Source organism: Crinia signifera, chromosome 4 (assembly GCF_055691185.1).
Source record: "Crinia signifera chromosome 4, ASM5569118v1, whole genome shotgun sequence".
Classification (NCBI taxonomy): domain Eukaryota; kingdom Metazoa; phylum Chordata; class Amphibia; order Anura; family Myobatrachidae; genus Crinia; species Crinia signifera.
Window position 1 is genome coordinate 284,904,082 of NC_139220.1, and position 20,777 is coordinate 284,924,858.

At 45.1% G+C, this 20,777-nt stretch overlaps 1 protein-coding gene across 1 annotated transcript in view; it reads right to left on the bottom strand.

Moving 5' to 3' along the window:
* BIN3 (bridging integrator 3) overlaps positions 1-18,853 on the bottom strand; it is a 32,412-nt gene extending 13,559 nt beyond the window's left edge. Inside the window, exon 1 of the mRNA XM_083184841.1 lies at positions 18,701-18,853. Coding sequence (XP_083040967.1) covers positions 18,701-18,708 — 8 coding nt within the window. The 5' untranslated portion in view covers positions 18,709-18,853. The remainder of the gene's footprint in view (positions 1-18,700) is intronic.
* Between the last annotated feature and the right edge of the window lie 1,924 nt (positions 18,854-20,777).

Sequence of the window (20,777 nt, forward strand, 5' to 3'; positions counted from 1 at the left end):
TGGTGCTAGGCTTGTCCCCAACGCGATGATCAGCGATCCTGACGCTTGGAGAGGATGTCATCTCCAAGTGCCGCCCCCGTTTACACCGCAGGTAGGCACATTCCAGATCCGACCTGGCTTGAATCTGTGTTCCAAATACCGGGTCGGATCTGGGATTTGAGTATAAAAGGTGTATGCGCTCTACTGGGGCAGGGACTGATGTGAACGTTCAAATATCCACTGTAAAAAAGTGTTGCAGAATATTTATGCACTATATACCGTATATACTCAAGTATAAGCCGACCTGATTATAAGTCGAGGCACCTAATTTTACAACAAAAACCTGGGAAAACTTATTGACTCAAGTGGGACCCTTACTCGAGTATAAGCTGAGGGGGGGGGGGTGGCTTTTTCAGCATACAAAATAGTCTGAAAAAGTAGGCTTATACTCGAGTATATATGGTAAATAACTGCTAATAAATAACGTGTAATGTAGCATGACTAAGTCACAGAGTAAATGATTTTATATATATATTAGTAGTAAGTGCACTAAATTACAGTATGTGTTTAAAACATTTATATTATTACTTAGTCATAACAAACCTTAACTTCCTCTTGAAATACTGCTACTCTCATGGCTTATACGGCCTACACACATGCCGATATTAAGGCATTTTCTAAGCGATTTTGCTTAGTTTTGCAAAGTCGCTTAGCAAATGCCCTCACATCGGTGTATGTGTGGGGGCTGTATCGGCATCCGTGCGCGTCTTTATCGGTGACCGAGATTGATGGACAGTGTCCATCAATATCGGCATCGGCAGTGTTCTCCCACAGGAGAACACTGGCGCTGTCCGCTCGCTTAGCACACAGAGCTGACAGCTCTCTCTGTGTGTGGGCTGTCAGCTCTGTGTGCTAGGCGATAGCGGCGCAGAACAGCCCGACCTAGCATAGCTAGGTAGCCCTGCACACATCGGCATGTGTGTAGGGCCCATTAGTTTCGTTAGGATCAGCAGTCACAGAAATACTAGTGTCAACAGTATAGGAAACACTGTTTTTTTTTTATTTTTTTTACATCCAATTTACCTTGAAGCAGCAATTTTGAAAATATATTTTTGGGTTTTTAAGTTTGGTTTCAAGGTCTATGGGATGGCCTCACATTTAAAGCTCTAACCCATACTTGCCTACCCTTCCGGAATAGCCAGGAGGGTCTCAAAAAATGCATCCCCCTCCCGGCAAGTCTACCACATCACCGCCGCAGCCCCCACTCCCCCCTTTTCCCACTGTATAAAATCCTGAATTTCGCATCATTTTCGCCTCTCCCCAATCCTCGTGACTGACTTCATGGGGGCGGGGCATGGTGGCTTCAGCCTCACCCTGCCACACGTAGCCTCGTCCCACCCCCCTTTCACTCTCTGAGTTTGTTGATGTGCCGCGACTTGAAAAAGGTTGAAAATCACTGATGTAGAGGATGTACACAAATCTATAGCAGCAAGCACTCAGCTACTTGTGATTAATGTTTGATTAAATGGAGCATTTAGTCAAGAAACACTGTTCACCCTTAATATAAATGGTGTAATGTTCAGCCTCCTGGTGCTGGTGCCTGTGCTGCTGGGGTGCAGTAGGCAGAGCAGGTGGAGGAATGTATAAGAATACACAGGTCTCACTACGCCTGTGTGCATGAAGCTGCAGGCAGGCCAAACACTTCCGATCACTTTATTCCTAGCTCACTCTCCCCCTCTTTCCGCCTGTGCCCACAAGCCACACAATTATGGGCAGGTAATCACTGGCTGTGGCCTGGCCTCCTTCCTGTTTATTGTTGCAGCACAGGAGGACACAAACCACGTCACTCACGGAAGAGTCATAAATAGCCCCCACTTTCCTTCACACTGGATCCTTCCTTGCACCCCTTCACTGCCAAATACACAGGAACTCCTATCAGTGTTTAATAACTTGTGTCCCACCACAGACCTGGCAATGTGCCAGCAGGCCCCAATATCCGGAAAGGCTCAGTGCCGGGACGCCAGATATGGGTGGGAATAAGATGGTTGGACTTCCAAGTCACACACATCTGGATGTACTACCATGTGTTACCAGAGTGATCAGGCTGGAGCTGACTCATTACTCCATCCTGCCTCACCAGACACGCCACACTATAATTTAAGGCTAGGTTTACTAATGCGTTTATATATATAAAAAAGAAATCTATTCTCGTCCGCTAATGTCAACAGCTTTTATATTTCAAAGATTATCTGCACCCGGACTTTATAATAATCAAAAGCCACTGACAGAAATGTGATTATAGGGCATATCTGCGTTTTCTATTCCTGTGTCCTTGCAGACGGAACGTAATGGAGGCACCCTTACCTTACGCTTATAGCAACATTATACACCGATGAAAAAGGTCACAGTTTAACCAGGTAAAAATGAAAGAATATTGCACCATTTTCTTGCGTTTCTGCCCGTGCCACGTAAATTACTGCCATCCAGCTTACACTCCGGGGGTGATTCTGGTCTGTTTGGTTCCCAGTGAACTCGCAACGGGGACCAATGTTTACATTCTGCATTTGCACAGGAGCAGGACTGCGGTGCAGGCGCAGTTGTTGACTTGCATAGTCACCGAGGTGTTTTCATGGGATGCAGTTACAATCCAGTTGGCGAACAAAATACTGACCGCCGAAATCCAGACACTTTCTCCCTCTATGGGTGTCCACGACACCCACAGAGGGAGAATAAATTAGTGTGCCGAGCGCATAGAGCCCGCAAGGGGGGGAATCCACGTCTCCCCCTTGTTGGGATTTCGGTGGTCGGGATTCCGGCGTCGGGATTTCTTCCCAATCCCGTTTTCACAGGGGAAATCGGGGAAGGCGGGCAGGGGGCTGGCGCATGGGGATGCCTTGCGAACACAGCCTGCCGGGGGTGGGTGGCATCACAGGGCATCAGTCGCCTGACCAGTTCTCGGAACCGGACGCCGCAAATATAGGCCAGTCAAGACTGACTTATTTGCGACAACCATCGAATGACTTCACCCCTGTATGCACCCTATCGAATGGATGCTTATGCTAAACACCCATTTGCAATGCGCAATGTATGTGCGGGGTCGCGCATTCGCTCGCCCTGCCGGCAGCGTTAGTTGGGTCGCTAAGCGGCAGATTTACGCTGCTTAGCGAGTCACCCAGAATCATCCCCTCAGTGCGGACAGCGTTCTTGAGTTGTCATGATGCAAACAGAATGCCAGTGAAGCAAGGTACAGAATGCCAAACTACAGGGACTCCGGGCTTAACCCAACATTAATATGATCATTTAGTTATATGGTGCCACCATGTGATGCGGAGCTGTACAGAGAGAACATTAGTCACTTATATCAATCCACAGAGCATAGGAGCTTACAACCCAATTCCCAGACATAAATACATTTTAAGTCATCTGCCAAATAACGTATGTAAGGGGGGTTTTATGGAGAAGAAAAAAACTGAGATCCTGCAATAACCACTTCAAATACAGGGAGAACGTACAAACTACAAACATACAGGACCCTGGTTGTGACGCCCAGTAATGACCCATTGAATCCAGAAGAAAGTCAATCTAGAAGAATTTGCTTCATTTTAACATGGTGTACTGGGTGTGGTACAAAAAAGCTGACACTCATGGAGGAATTCAATTGTTTTTGCGCGCAGGATCTCTCTTTATCACCCATTTAACCTGACCTGGCGATATTAGATTTAGGTGTTTTATGCACATGATGTAAACAAATAGATGGAGTTTAGCCATATACAGGGGTTAAACCCAATGTCTGAAGCCGTGAATAGCAGACATTTTCTGGTTTGTGCTCACCACCTCAGGAGGCTGCAAGCAGAAATAATGCTATCACACCCGCCGGCAGAAGTAACTGATTGGCTGCCATCAGGTGCAATACTGCTGCGGTGGCATAAACAACTGAATCGCCCTCATGTTGACATCTCTATCGTGTCGGCAGTTTGCTTTTCCCACTGACTAAACAACTACAAACCCGAATCATAACTGTAAACACAGTCTAACCCTAAAAGTGGCAGTCGACATTCAATATCCTGTCAGGGTCAACAGGATAGAAGACTAAATTCATACATGTCGACACGGACAATGTATGATCCACAATACCCATGTGACAGCCGTCCCTTGGTAGTTGACATGCATCCGTGTGTATCACTTCCGCCTGCAGACGTGTTCTATAAACATCAGACATGCTCACCTTGGATAACCAGTTACAGTTATAGCAGCAGGAAGGGGCAGTGGGGAAAGCAGGAGTAGAACAGGAAGACATGCGGCTGGCAGGAACAGACTGAGGTCTAACCACTAATGAGCAGCTGTAGCCCTCAGCGAGAAGCGGACACTATGCCACAACAGAATGTGGTGTGCGCACCGGCAGGCCAGCACTATACTACATGGTGATGGTGCTGCTCACTGCGCTTTAATAAGGATATTAAATCCTCTATTAAGGCTAATGGATACTGCAGGCTAGACAAGCTCCCGGGCTATCAGATCACATGAACCAAGATACTCAGAATAGTTCTACAAAGCAGCCAGATCATTAGTATATACAGAAGGGAAACGGTCATATGTCAGACCAGACTTAGGTCGACCCCGGAAGGTCGACTGTCCCCAAGTCGACATGGCTCAAGGTCGACAGTCATTAGGTGGACATGAGTTTTTCACTGTTTTTTGAGCCGACGTGCCGACCGGCGGTATTTCATGCCCTACCATCCACCAGTGCGTGGTGGGAGAATAAAATAGTGTGCCGAGCGCAGCGAGGCAACGTGCCCGAAGCATGGCGAGCGAAACGAGCGATGCGAGGGGCTGCGGTTCAACTCCAACTGTGTCCATGTCTACATTCGGGTAAAAAAAACAGTGAAAAACTCATGTCGACCTAATGACTGTCGACCTAGAACCATGTCGACCTTGGCCCATGTCGACCTTCCGGGGTCGACCTAATGACTGTAGACCTAAGTCTGTTCTGACAGATGTACCGCTTCCATACAGAGGCATATTTAGAACATATATTTTTTTTTAGCTGATGTGCCGACAGGCGATATTTCATGCCCTACCATCCACTACGGCATTGTGGGAGAATAACACAGTGTGCCAAGCACAGCGAGGCACCGTGCCCGAAGCAAGAAGAGTGCAGAGAGCCATGCAAGGGGACCCAGCACACTCACACATGTCATTGTCGACATTTGGGATAAAAGACGTGAAAAACTCATGGTGACCTTTTGACTGTCGATTTAATGCTTGTGTCGACCTTTTGTACTCTACGATAGCCATGTCAACCTATTTCAGGTGTCGACCTAGCCTTATCTACCTTCAATGGTCGACCCAATGTATGTTGCCTAAATTGGGGCGACACAATGACCCATACCCATTGGAAGCAATTCTAAAACAAACTGGGTAGTTACAGACTGTCAAAATAGTAGGAAGGCCTGGCTCAAAAGCTTACAATCTATACGGAAATGGGGATTGAAACACAAGGATTGGACTGCAAAGGTTCTTGGTGGGCTGTATAGCACGGTCACCCAGCAATGTTGGACTGGGGCCAGCAGGATGGGAAAGCTGAAGAAAGAGAAAATATGTGCGGATAAGTGTGAGCTGTACAGTGGGGATGTAACTGGAAAGGAAAGGTTTATGAAGGTTACAGAATTGAATAAGCTGCATGAAGGGGTAAGGTTTTAGGGAATGCTTGAAGGTTAGAAGAATAGAAGAGAATCTTACTGTACATAGGAGGGCATTCCACAGAATGGGTGCAGTATGAAGAAAGTCCTGGAATCATGAGAGTCAAAAGGTCGACATGGGGTTTTCACTGGTTTTTGAGCCGACATGTGCGGACAGGCGGTATTAAATGCCCTACCATCCACTATGGCGTGGTGGGAGAATTAAATAGCGTGCCAAGCGTAGGGAGCCATGCAAGGGGATGTGGTGCACTTTATCCTGTATCCATGTCGACTGTGTCAACATTCGGGTAAAAAAAAAACATGTTGACCAACTTATGGTCGACCATATGACCCACACCCCTATTATTGGTCTGTGGAAATATTAATAATTTCCTAAATAGGACAAAAAGGCATTCAGTGGCACGAGCCAATACAGACTGTGACAAATCTGGAGAGGATAGGAAGATTTGAGTATCATCGACATACAGATGATATGTAAGGCCAAATGTAATAGCTTCCGAATTTGGCGGCCATGCAGGATGGGTGCCGGATGATGGAGTGACAGTTGTACACAGAAATCGGAATCCCAACTGTAAAATGCCTGACAGTTGGGATCCCACTGACAGGGGCTATTCTCCCTCGTGGGGGTCCACAGCTCCCATAGAGGGAGAACAGAACCTGTGACGAGTACAGTGAGCCCGCAGCAAGACGAGCACAGTGAGCCTGCAAGGGGCTTTGTTGCACTCACCCCTCTGTTGGAGTACAGAGGTTCAACATACCACACCCATTCAGGTTCTTGGCTGAACTTTTTTTTAAAGGGGCAATCATTTATAAGCCAAAACCATGACTTGTAAATTACTGCCCCTTTAAAAAAAAAAAAAACTTAGTTTAGCCGGCATCCCGCTCGGCCGCGGAACTCGGAGGCCATTACATTTGTCCAATAGTTTTCATGCTAGGCTGTTTTAGCAAGGGGCCCTGTCCTTTTAGCAGCACCATGCCCCCATCGTGCAGGCTACCTATTCACATGAAGCGCAGAGCTTGGGAGAAGCCCAAAACAGCACATATTGCTGGGGCATAGCATGTGTGTCAGTGATGTGTGCGGACAATCTGTGCTCAGCTACATTGCTTAGCACAGCCGAAGTTGCCACGTGTGTACTAGACTTAAGAATGAACCTTGCAATGCAACAACTGATACTGTAGATGTAGCGAAGAGGAGCTGGATTCAGGAAAGCAGACACTGAAAGAGTCACTAGCTAGGATGAGAACCAAGAAAGAGCCGCGGTCCTGAAGACATGCATTAAATGCTGTAAAAATATCTAGAAGAATAAGTAGTGAGTAATCACCGATTATAGCAGTTATCAGTGTATTGAGATCACTCAGCACTGTATAATGATGCTCAGTATCTCTATACACTGATAATGATCACGCTGCACTGTATAATGATGCTGAGTATCTCTATACACTGATAATGATCATGCTGCACTGTATAATGATGCTGAGTATCTCTATACACTGATAATGGTCACGCTGCACTGTATAATGATCCTGAGTATCTCTATACACTGATAATGAGCATGCTGCACTGTATAATGATGCTGAGTATCTCTATACACTGATAATGGTCACGCTGCACTATATAATGATGCTGAGTATTATATGCACTGATAATGATCACGCTGCACTGTATAATGGTGCTGAGTATCTCTATACACTGATAATGATCACGCTGCACTGTATAATGATGCTCAGTATCTCTATACACTGATAATGGTCACGCTGCACTGTATAATGATGCTGAGTATCTCTATACACTGATAATGGTCACGCTGCACTGTATAATGATGCTGAGTATTATATACACTGATAATGGTCACGCTGCACTGTATAATGATGCTGAGTATTATATACACTGATAATGGTCACGCTGCACTGTATAATGATGCTGAGTATCTCTATACACTGATAATGATCACGCTGCGCTGTATAATGATGCTGAGTATATCTATACACTGATAATGATTACGCTGCACTGTATAATGATGCTGAGTATCTCTATACACTGATAATGATCACGCTGCACTGTATAATGATGCTGAGTATCTCTATACACTGATAATGGTCACGCTGCACTGTATAATGATGCTGAGTATCTCTATACACTGATAATGATCACGCTGCACTGTATAATGATGCTGAGTATCTCTATACACTGATAATGATCACGCTGCACTGTATAATGATGCTGAGTATCTATACACTGATAATAATCACGCTGCACTGTATAATGATGCTGAGTATTATATACACTGATAATGGTCACGCTGCACTGTATAATGATGCTGAGTATCTCTATACACTGATAATGATTACGCTGCACTGTATAATGATCCTGAGTATCTCTATACACTGATAATGGTCACGCTGCACTGTATAATGATGCTGAGTATCTCTATACACTGATAATGGTCACGCTGCACTATATAATGATGCTGAGTATTATACACACTGATAATGATCACACTGCACTGTATAATGATGCTCAGTATCTCTATACACTGATAATGGTCACGCTGCACTGTATAATGATGCTGAGTATCTCCATACACTGATAATGGTCACGCTGCACTGTATAATGATGCTGAGTATTATATACACTGATAATGGTCACGCTGCACTGTATAATGATGCTGAGTATTATATACACTGATAATGGTCACGCTGCACTGTATAATGATGCTGAGTATCTCTATACACTGATAATGATCACGCTGCGCTGTATAATGATGCTGAGTATATCTATACACTGATAATGATTACGCTGCACTGTATAATGATGCTGAGTATCTCTATACACTGATAATGATCACGCTGCACTGTATAATGATGCTGAGTATCTCTATACACTGATAATGGTCACGCTGCACTGTATAATGATGCTGAGTATCTCTATACACTGATAATGATCACGCTGCACTGTATAATGATGCTGAGTATCTCTATACACTGATAAGGATCACGCTGCACTGTATAATGATGCTGAGTATCTATACACTGATAATAATCACGCTGCACTGTATAATGATGCTGAGTATTATATACACTGATAATGGTCACGCTGCACTGTATAATGATGCTGAGTATCTCTATACACTGATAATGGTCACGCTGCACTGTATAATGATCCTGAGTATCTCTATACACTGATAATGGTCACGCTGCACTGTATAATGATGCTGAGTATCTCTATACACTGATAATGGTCACGCTGCACTATATAATGATGCTGAGTATTATACACACTGATAATGATCACACTGCACTGTATAATGATGCTGAGTATCTCTATACACTGATAATGGTCACGCTGCACTGTATAATGATGCTGAGTATCTCTATACACTGATAATGGTCACGCTACACTGTATAATGGTGCTGAGTATCTCTATACACTGATAATGATCACGCTGCACTGTATAATGATGCTGAGTATCTCTATACACTGATAATGATCACGCTGCACTGTATAATGTCGCTGAGTATCTCTATACACTGATAATAATCACGCTGCACTGTATAATGATGCTGAGTATTATATACACTGATAATGGTCACGCTGCACTGTATAATGATGCTGAGTATCTCTATACACTGATAATGATTACGCTGCACTGTATAATGATGCTGAGTATCTCTATACACTGATAATGGTCACGCTGCACTGTATAATGATGCTGAGTATTATATACACTGATAATGGTCACGCTGCACTGTATAATGATGCTGAGTATCTCTATACACTGATAATGATCACGCTGCACTGTATAATGATGCTGAGTATCACTATACACTGATAATGATCACGCTGTGCTGTATAATGATGCTGAGTATCTATACACTGATAATGATCACGCTGCACTGTATAATGATGCTGAGTATCTCTATACACTGATAATGGTCACGCTGCACTGTATAATGATGCTGAGTATCTCTATACACTGATAATGATCACACTGCACTGTATAATGATGCTGAGTATCTCTATACACTGATAATGATCCCGCTGCACTGTATAATGATGCTGAGTATCGCTATACACTGATAATGGTCACACTGCACTGTATAATGATGCTGAGTGCAGTGTGACCATTATCAGTGTATAGAGATACTCAGCACCATTATACGGTGCAGTGTGATCATTATCAGTGTATAGAGATACTCAGCATCATTATACAGTGCAGTGTGATCATTATCAGTGTATATAATACTCGGCATCATTATACAGTGCAGCGTGACCATTATCAGTGTATAGAGATACTCAGCACCATTATACAGTGCAGTGTGATCATTATGAGTGTATACAATACTCAACAACATTACACACTTCATTTTCATGTTGAAATAAATGCCATGACTATCGTTCAGCACAAATCAGTGCATTACTGACGGCCGGGGGTTGACTGTCCCTGGTCAGATAAGCAGAGCTATAGATGCCCCAGTACAGAGTTGGCAACCATGTGCCAGACCCGCACTACCTACAATAAGATCATGTTACACCCGATCATTATACCCTCTCTCTCTCTCCTTCTAACCATCTCCGCTCCGCTCCTCCCTCACCAAACTTTATGTCCCTACAAAATGGGATGTGCCAGAGTTCTGGCACCGGGGATTCTCTGGCAGCAGAGGATAATTAAAAAGAAAAAATAATGATTTAAAAGAAAGAAAGAGGAAAAAAAGTATATCTGCACATGGCAACCAGCTCTCCGACAGCCAATGGGGTGGCAGCAGTGGCTGGACCGGTTTTCGGAGGCTGGCTATGCATTGGTATATTTAGAAGCCCTGACTCACAGCTTGTTTACAGTACAGATCTCCAGATGGACTCGTGGAAAGCACAATCCACTGCAGGGAAAATATACAGATATATAACTGCTTTTTAACATCTCCGAGGGAAGGCTCGGTTAACCCCCTGCTTTCTCCTGCACCAAATAAGTATGGCCCAAACGCTTCTCAGGGTTAATGCCATAGCTGCACAAACACAATTGGGCTCGGAGTCCTTGGTTGTATCCCCAGCTAGCCAAGAACTTGGTCAGTCACCAGCTCAGTCGTCGTGTGGCCGAGCCAGTCACTACTCACCATCTGTCCGTCTCTCGCTGGTCACCTATACCGCGATAAAGGGCTATGAACCCATACAGATTCCCAATAAACACCCCCGACTCACAGAAAACACAGACTGCAACAGTTTAATGATAATAAGTGGACCGGCATAGTTCCCCAACAGAGATTCTTGGCATTATGAAGTAGTGCAATCTGTTCATGGTACAGAGAATAATATACCAGGTTCTAGAACTAATCAGCATATATTATCTGAGTGTTGTTGTACAGCTCCCCCCCCCCCCCTTCAACTTTCCCATCTATATCTTTATTAAAATGGAAAATTTTAACAAGCATTGAGAAATAAGCAGAGTTGTACTAATTCAGCCTTGAACAGGTGTGAAAGAAACCAAGTGCCTGCTTCACCTGTACGCCGTCTACCAACTGCAGTGAATTATGGGTCCATTTACTATTAAATATTTGTGGCGAACCCATTTGGTCTAAACCAGCCAACCCTGTAAAAAATCAACACTAATTCCACAATTTAGCGGCAGTTTCCGACAATGCGGATCCAACTTTTAAACAAGCCAGATGTCGGAAAATATCCGCCAGGACCTATCTGGAATATCGGCCAACATTGAATAACCCCATAGGAAAGCCGCAGATACAAAAAACATGGCATACATGCTCTTAGATCAACTCTGGTCATCTATAGTGATTAAGATTGTGTATCGTTATACATTTTGTTGGGTTATGAGGTATTATGTGTTTCCCAAACAGTCCTCATGGTTCACTCACAGTCCAGACAGAGTTATCCATGAGAAGCACAGTGAGGTAAATCAAATTGTGCTCACGCGAAGTTATCCTTAAGCTCTGTACGCACAGGGCAATGGGAGCACCGTGCTGAGCGATGTGCTTAAGCACACATCGATGACACACATGCGACGCACCAGCGATGTGGGCTGAGCGATCTGTGTTCACTGGTGAGATCACTGGCGATGTGAGTCAATATCTAGTCAGGCGATAATGCACAGAGCGCACATCGACGAAGTCCGGGGGTATACAAACTGAGCGGTCCGTGCTTAATTTCTAAGCGATCTAATCAGATCAATTAGAAATAGCCGTGAAATCACCCCGTTTGTATGGGCCTTCAGTATCTGGACACACTGCCTTAGGAAAATACTCATTTTGCAACAGCCCCATTTTGACCCCACAATGGGACCAATCATTGCCACCATTAGCATAAACATTTCAAATATTGTTCTCCAGCCTTTTCCATACTCATCTCTCCGGAACCTACTTATGCCAGTCTCCCCTATACCTCATGTTTGTGACACTCACACCTATATAATCTATCCCATAGTTAAGAAAGACCAATTTGCCGGAAGGTGGCCATACACACGCAGATATATCTGCAGATCTGTCTGGTTGGAACAAAAATCTGGTTATGGATGAGAGCAAATGACAGTTGACCATTTGCTTGGATATGCTTGAAAACTGACAAACTGTCACATCCATAACCATGTTTTTGTTCCAACCAGCCAGATCTGCAGATAAATCTTACTAGTGTATGGGCACCTTAAGTTCGCCACAGAGGTGCATGGTAATACATATGAGGCAAAATGTAATATGAGAATCCGAAAGTGAGAGATTTTGGGAGTTTTTTCCGAATTTTTTTAAAGCAGCAATCAATTCCCAGGCAAAAAAATAAATAAGCCTTTAATAAATGATTGCCACTTAAAAAAAAAAAAAGGAGGGAAAACTCTCCCCAAATCTCTAACTTTGATTCTCACACCCTATTACATTTTGCCCATGATGTTGTTGTAACATAATTCTAGCCATGTCTACAGACAAACACTGAGTTTGAAACATCAATTGCCACTGGAACTTCGAATGATTTGCCTAGTAGCGCTAACTGTCTATGCTATGCTGACAGGTGGCTGTTCTGCTCATCCACTTAACCTCCCTCCCTCCACGTTACCATACCTACTAAAATCATAGCCATCCAAAAACCAAAGATTCCACTAACTGTAGAAAATGTATGTAACTTCTAAATACCAACCTGATACATTTCAGCAATTATTAAGAAATGGATTCTGGGTGGATTCAGAGTACTGCACTGTCTGCCCCTAATACGCACATAGAAACCAAGGTGTTCCATGAGGTACGCATCTGCAGGCAACACCGGTATGACTTGAGACAGCGTCTGCAATAGTTGGGCATTTCAGGGTTGAAACTGCAAGCAATAGTGGAACGGTCCGATCCACAAGGGCAGTTGAGCAATGCCCATAAGTCCTATCAGTGTATATAGTATTTTGGAGCGTAACCAAAGATTTTTTTATGATGCTACTCAACAGCAGAGAGTACCAGCACCTTGGTTGTCTGCAAACATTCAACTATTCTGTAATTGCATTATATTTAAACAGTTTTTCGGAGTTCTCCTCTGTTCTAGCTACTTATGCTGCTTTCACACCGCAAAAACAGCATTGACCCGGTAATTTAAAACGTTTTTAAAAATGGGTCAGACCCATTGCAATGTTAACCCCTTTCACATTGCATATCTTAAATGGTATATTACCCGTTTAAGTGCAGTCTGAAAGGGGCATTACCGTTTCAATGCCATTTTGTTCCATCACATTACACAGGGACATTGAAAACGGGTAGGACCCTGCTTTCTAACCGTTTTGAATTACCGGTTTTCTTGAACCGGTAAATTCAAAACGGACCTTTCACACCGCACATATTACCGTTTGACACGGTAAAAAAACGTCATTTTACCCGGTAATAAGTACGGTCTGAAAGGGGTATTAAGACTTAAAACTAAGCTGACCAATGGACCTTCAGTAGTTTATGTGAGTGCAGGCACCTTTTCTACATAGTATTGGTAGCATTATCAATATAATAATGACAACAACAACACTGATGTAAGTACCACAAACACCTTACGCCTTTTTGACTTACACATAGGACAAATGCTAGATAATATAATCATTTTATATAGCGTTCTTTCTCAAATAGAATTCAAGGCTCTTAACAGCTCGAATGAACATAATGAGCACAATACAGTACAGAAAAAGTTTTTCATAAAATACAGAGAGCTTGGAGCAACTAAAGTAAATAAGGAAATGCAGAGTGAACAGGAGCCTTGGAGCATGTTTTTGAAGGAATCTATAGTGGGGGCCTCTCGAACTGTGCGGCCAATGGAGTTCCAGAGTCGGAGCCGTATGGCTAAAAGCTAACGTCAAATGAATTATGGGAAATTTTACAGAGTTAAAAGGTGAAACTCATGATGCAATTACAGAAATAGACTGAAGACATTCCTGAACCAATATTTCTGTACTGAAAATGTAGACTATATAAACTGCAGCGGCTATTGTGTGTAAGACACTCCTCCACACTAGTCTATCCTCATTCTTGAAATTTTTGTTCAGTGTTTGAGGTTTTCATTCAGGTTTTCCTGTTGGTTAACACTTAAGTCAGAGGCATCACCTGACCAGTCAGACTGCTCGTAAAACGTGCAATCGATTCAATCAGCATCCTACATATATCCCTACCCTGTCCTAGGACACCAGCATGAGGGACGCAGGTGCACACAGTTATTTCAGGGGGAAAAAAAAAAATACTGGGACTTTCACAAAAAGGCCAGGCACCCAGATAAAGATGTAGTACTTCAGGTAACGCTGTTCTGTTACAGGTGATGGGTGTATTATGCACGTACACCGTCTCCTCATTTGCCAACCATTTAACTAGTGTTACCTCTCTGAGAACTAGTCCCCTCCTGAATGACTCTGGAGCTGAGCTGTCACTAGTGAATGCAGAACGCGGTGAGTCAGGACGCGGGGAAGGGGAGGGAGAACTTCACATAGATTTTGTTTGCGGAGCAGATTTGGCTGCATTTGATATTTTTCTCTGGGAGCTGGATATTGGCCAAAAAATACCCAAGAATGGGCTCTGTGCTATGAAAGCTGTGTAACTCTTCTGTCGCCGAGACACGAACGTCTATAAGTATGGGCGAGGGATACGGTCTTCCTGAATGGTGATAGTTAAATCAACAATTATTTCTGTAGACTAGATTACAATTGATGTAACCCTGCCAATGTATGAAGAATGGCCTTCGTATTCACAAAAACAGAGCTCCCTCTGCATAACACCTTGTCCCCCTTTTTAGAACACCCACCTCACTACTTACCAAGTACATTACAAAGCATCAATCCCATTACATACCTCACCAGCTGTAGAACCATTAGGCTTTAAGCTGGCATAAAACGGCTATTTATTTCAATAGGCAAGACAATTATCTTTATAACTCTCAACTGATTTAACCGTCAACCCCCCACCTTTAAAAATTGTGTTTAACTTTTTAATTATAACTGCATATATTTAAACATATAGGGGCTGGACATGTTATAACAGGCCTATACCTACATTTCAACATAATCCATGCGCAAAGCAAAGAACAGAACAAAAACGCAGCCAAGCAAACCATCCATGCAAAATACATTTTGTTTTAAAAAAAAAAAATTGCCAGCTGCCAGCTCTGTGTAACTTGGTTATAATTTGTTATTACAAAATGTGTCATATTTTTTATCTGTGGCTCTTGTACATGCCTAAAATGGTGCAAATGATATATTTAAGTGCAGCAAGTTTCCAATTATTGTGTTGCTGAGAAAATTAATAGCACATCCAATGAAGCCACCTCACAGTACATCCAACAGGACTCTAAGGGTGGTATTCAATTGTTATCACGCACGATCTCTTGTCTAAAGTGACAGGAGATCATTTTTGTGCTCATGACACAAAGAGTCCCCCGCGACTTGTGACTTTTCGTGCACTTCAGCTCGCCACCCCCGTAGTGACGGGCTGCAATGTTAGCACACCTCTCGATAGAAACAATTGAATAGCAGCCAGTGGGCACAGGGAGGGGCAGAAACAATTCAATACCACCCTAAAAGAAGATCAGGATTTGCGATTTATTGATGTTCCTGTACACAATAGAACCTTCATGCTATTCCGTTGTCGAAGGCTTTGAGAATTCTGTTTCAATGTAATCCAGCAGGACACACCCAACGCCTGTGTGCAGGACAATCTCCTCTTTTCCTCAATTAAGTGACAATAGTGGGGTAGATGTATGGCTTGCATAGCCCTTCATCAATGGTAACCATAGCACCACCTGTTTTTCAGGGACTCATAGTGTGAAGTGCAACTGCTAATCCCACAAGACATTGGGCCTAATTCAGATGTGGTTGGATGGTGCATCGCTGCTGCTTACTTGGAATCAGCAGCGATGTACATGGTAATGCAGCAAGAGGTTTCTGGTATAAGTAGACCCCTCCTGCATGCATTTGGATCCAATGCTTCAACGCAGCATCAGATCACCTGCGTGACACATAAGTCCGGCCACAGCACACCTCAGTTTTATTAAAAGGCTGCGCTTGCCACCGCCAACTACTTGCATCTGAATAACTGCGAACTGACAATCTACTGACATCTGCAGTATGGGTCCAGCACATGCGCAAACAACCGAGTATCACTACTTTTCATCATGAGCACAGTGCCTGATTAGCCAATAAGCTAATTAGGTTGCAGTCTAGGGCGCCAGGACAGAGGAGGTGTGTGTGTGGGGGGGGGGGGGGGGGGGGGGTGGCCTTGCAGATGAAAGCCGAAGAATAAAATTGAGGCTTAATTTATTTCATGCTTCTTATACCGCTTTCAGACCGCACTCCGAACACGGCTTACTGCCGTGTTCGCGGGGCCTAAACACGGGTCACGGTGCGGTCTGAAAAGGCCACCACGGGTCGAGCAACACGGGTGTTCAACCCTGGTAATGACCAGGGTTGAACACGGCTATGACCCGTGTCAAGTGCAGTGTGAACGGGTGCCTGGGTCAAGCGACCCGTGTCCCGTTCACAGTATGGAGGAGGCAGCACTGTCAGCTCCAAGTACTGCCTTCTCCCGAGCCCCCGATGACACGCCGCCGCCCAGCACCGCCCCATGTGACGTCACCGACTCGGCAATATGCCGTGTCGGAACTTTCAGACCGCATTGCCGTGTTGCTCTGGGGATGGGACCCGTGTCCTAATCCCGTGTGCGACACGGCATTTGCGGTCTGAAAGTAGTATTAGCTATCTCCTTTCATGATGTACTGTGGGGGGTAAAGTTATTAGGGTGACTGCCAGAGGGCTACAACAACAGCTTAAAGCCAAAGTCTCCTTCACATGCCACAAGCATTAGATCCTACATGCCAGTTGTAGAACCCTCATTATATACACATGGGCAGTATGAATAGTGAATCCCTGAGTGCACATACACTTGTGTTTCGCAGCATTACAAGGGCAGCGACATGTGTATTAGTTTAGGGCACCATGAACCTTTAATTCCATTATCAGTCCCCAAAAAGTTATTTTTCGATTTAAAAATGTAATTTCCAGTGAGGCAAATAGCAATGAGATGTTGTAGCCCATACAATTAATTCGGGTCAGTTTTCATCTCCATTACTAGGCAGATATATGCTGTCACATGATTGGTTGCTATAGCACTTTACAGTGTTTTAGCAGACTACAAGTACCTATGTAATGTATGCACTTGTAAAACAATTGTATTAAGTGGAGGGGGGGGGGGAATAGTTATTAAAAATATTTGGTAGTCATACAGATCCCCATGGAATGTCACCAGATACATAACTGACACCTGAAAGCATCCAAACAGGTTTCCCATCAAAGCTCAAGCATCCTGAAAATTCATCCTATTACTGGCCAATATAATTACAGCCGATTACCATTTGTTATCTGCATTAATCAACAGCCGCAAAGCTATAGACAAGATTTATAGGTAAACAAGTGACAAGACCAGAATAATCTAGAAGACAAGAGGTACCTACTGTATATCGCACTGCCGCCTGTCACATAACCAATTTTAACTGAGGCCTATGGGCTTTGTAGAATGTGAGATGCTGACGTAATGCTGGAGTCTTCGGATGTGCTTATATTGTTAAAATGGTCAAGTCGGATTGGCTTTGTTTTTTTAATTGATTGCTGCTGTAAAAATATGTTGAGATGCAGACTAATCGCACTAGTGCTGGCTATTAAATAAGGCCATATAACAGCCCCAGTTCTTTATAAAATAACATCTAAAAAGCCAAATGACAAAGCTGGGTATCCAATTAGTCTTGACGAAACATCAATGGAAAAGGGATGTTTTCGCAATGTGCCGGATGTTCTCTGATATTTTGTTCTGGGAAATCCAATTATAGTTTCCCGCAATATACACAGGTTCAATGAAACTTGTGCGTTTTCGTGGTCTGCAGCTGTTTTTTTTGCTTGAAAATATGGCTGCTTTCTGGTATCTGGGTTCGCATGCCTGAGGCAGGTGAAACAAAATCCCTGATAAGCCAGTGCATGCCGCAGTTTATCGGTGCTAATTGGATGGCCCCCTGTACAGACAATTATCTGTGGCAATTTAACGTGCATAAATGGATAAACCACAAAGTGGTTATCCTCTCTGCTGGGTCAGCATCATTCTCAGTTTGGGGCTGATGCACAGAAACAGCTCTCATGGGAACACAATAACCACATTCATGCTCATGATACTGCAGGTCTGATAAGTATATAAATATAAAAGTGCTCCTCCTGTACTTTTACATTATAAATTGTGGTGTGCTGGTTCCTCTACTTGACTTTGTGTATATGGCTAATGTTTAAAAAACTCCCTCATCACTGGGTACCCAAGGTGTATTATAATGAAGGTGTGTGTGTGTGTGTGTAATATATATATATATATACACACACACACACACAATCAATACACATACATACACACACACACATACAATCATATGCTGCAAAATATATCACCACATTCACAACATGACATATCCGGGTATTGTGGAAACACAAGTCCCAGCAAGAGGCGCAGCAGGAATAGGCCACACGGGGCGGTAGCGAGTGACAGTAACTCACCAGCTCATCTTCCTCCCGGTCCGGTGGACGCTCCTACCGGTGTTCCACTTCTGCTGTTTCCGGGTATATGTCAGCGGCCGGGAAGTTTACATTCCCAAACTGCGGCGCCTGGGACGGAAGTGACATCACCAATGGGCGTGGCATCATGGCTTAAAGCACACTTGCAGCGACTCGACATAGACGGCATCAATGTCTCCATAGCAACGTATTTACTGCGTCTGCGCGCTGCGGAGGGTGGCAAGTGGTGTCACAAGTTTGAAATTCAAGTGACAGCCAGGGCCACACCCTGGATCACTGCGCAGTGACGTCATGTTCACTGTAAAGCTTCGTGGTGCTAATCATTTCATTAGCCCCAGCGGTATGTATCTGTGGGGCAGATGTATCAAGCTTCCCTTAACGTTAGTATTTTAACGTTTGCCACTTCTCCTGGCATAACGCTCAGGAGCAGGGACAGTTTTCACCCTAATGTATTATCTTTAAGTTAGTGAGTAACGCTAATCGTTAACTCACCTTTTTTTCTGTCTGGGTTTTTTTTTCCGTCTCCAAGATAACGCCTCTGGCCGCATCTCCCCCTCCTCCCTGCAGCAATCTCCCCCTCCTCCCTGCAGCAGCTTCCCCTGTCCCCCTGGTAGGCGGCATATAGGGGCAGGTATCTTTAATTAGAAATAAAAAAAAGTTAAAAATCACCCCACCAGCTATTGGAGCTGGCAGGGAATCCGTGCGGCAATGTGGAAGCCGCGATCAGAGAGGGGTCCCTGCGGTGATGTGGATTAACTCGGCGGGGTCCCTACACTGTATAGGAAATAACTAGTGCTATCCCCCGGGCAGCGGCGCGGGAAGCGCAGCTGGGTTTGAAACCACTTGCTGCACGATGATTGGCTTGAGATTCAGCCAATCATCTTGCGGCAAGTGGTTTCAAAACCAGCTGCGCTTCCCGCGCCGCTGCCCGGGGGATAGCAGCACTAGTTATTTCCTATACAGTGTAGGGACCCCGCCGAGTTAATCCACATCACCGCAGGGACCCGGAGCTCTCCAGCCACTGCCGCTGCCGCATCTCCTCCCATGCCGCCAGCATGCCGACACCAGTCGACAGCATGTTGCTGCTGCCGGCTTCCCTGCACCACTCCCCCCCCCCCCCCCTTCCATTTGTTTAATTTTTCCGGGTCCCCCCCCCCCCCCCTTCGTTCCGCCAGCATGCCGTCTCCTGTCAGCATGCTGGCACCGGCGGCTGTCCCGCTCCAGTCCCCCGCCCCCACAGCTCTCCGATCGCGCTGTACCCCGCTGTTTTAATATATGTACCGCAGGGTGACCAGGGTCCTCAAGAGAGCGGGGACGCGGCGGGAGGGTTGGCACATGATTGGCATAAGACCGGGCGGGCAGATGCGGTCTAGTTGCTAGCGGAGGAGACGCGGCGGGAGAGCTGTCAGATATCACATTCAAAAGACCGGGCGGGCGGCTGATGATTGGCTGAGAGCTGAGCTCTGAGCTCTCAGCTGAGCTCTCAGCCAATCATCAGCCGCCCGCCCGGTCTTTTGAATGTGATATCTGACAGCTCTCCCGCCGCGTCTCCTCCGCTAGCAACTAGACCGCATCTGCCCGCCCGGTCTTATGCCAATCATGTGCCAACCCTCCCGCCGCGTCCCCGCTCTCTTGGGGACCCTGGTCACCCTGCGGCACATATATTAAAACAGCGGGGTACAGCGCGATCGGAGAGCTGTGGGGGCGGGGGACTGGAGCGGGACAGCCGCCGGTGCCAGCATGCTGACAGGAGACGGCATGCTGGCGGAACGAAGGGGGGGGGAAACCCGGAAAAATTAAACAAATGGAAGGGGGGGGGGGAGTGGTGCAGGGAAGCCGGCAGCAGCAACATGCTGTCGACTGGTGTCGGCATGCTGGCGGCATGGGAGGAGATGCTGCGGTGGCCGGATATCTCCCGAAGCTATAGCAGTGAGGGGGGAGGGGGTTTTAAAAAACCCCTAACGCCAGCCTGAGGCTGGCGAAGCGAAACAGCGGGCTTAACGTCGGGGAAGGCAATAATACATTGCCTGCGACGTTAAAGCTCATAACTTTAAGCAGG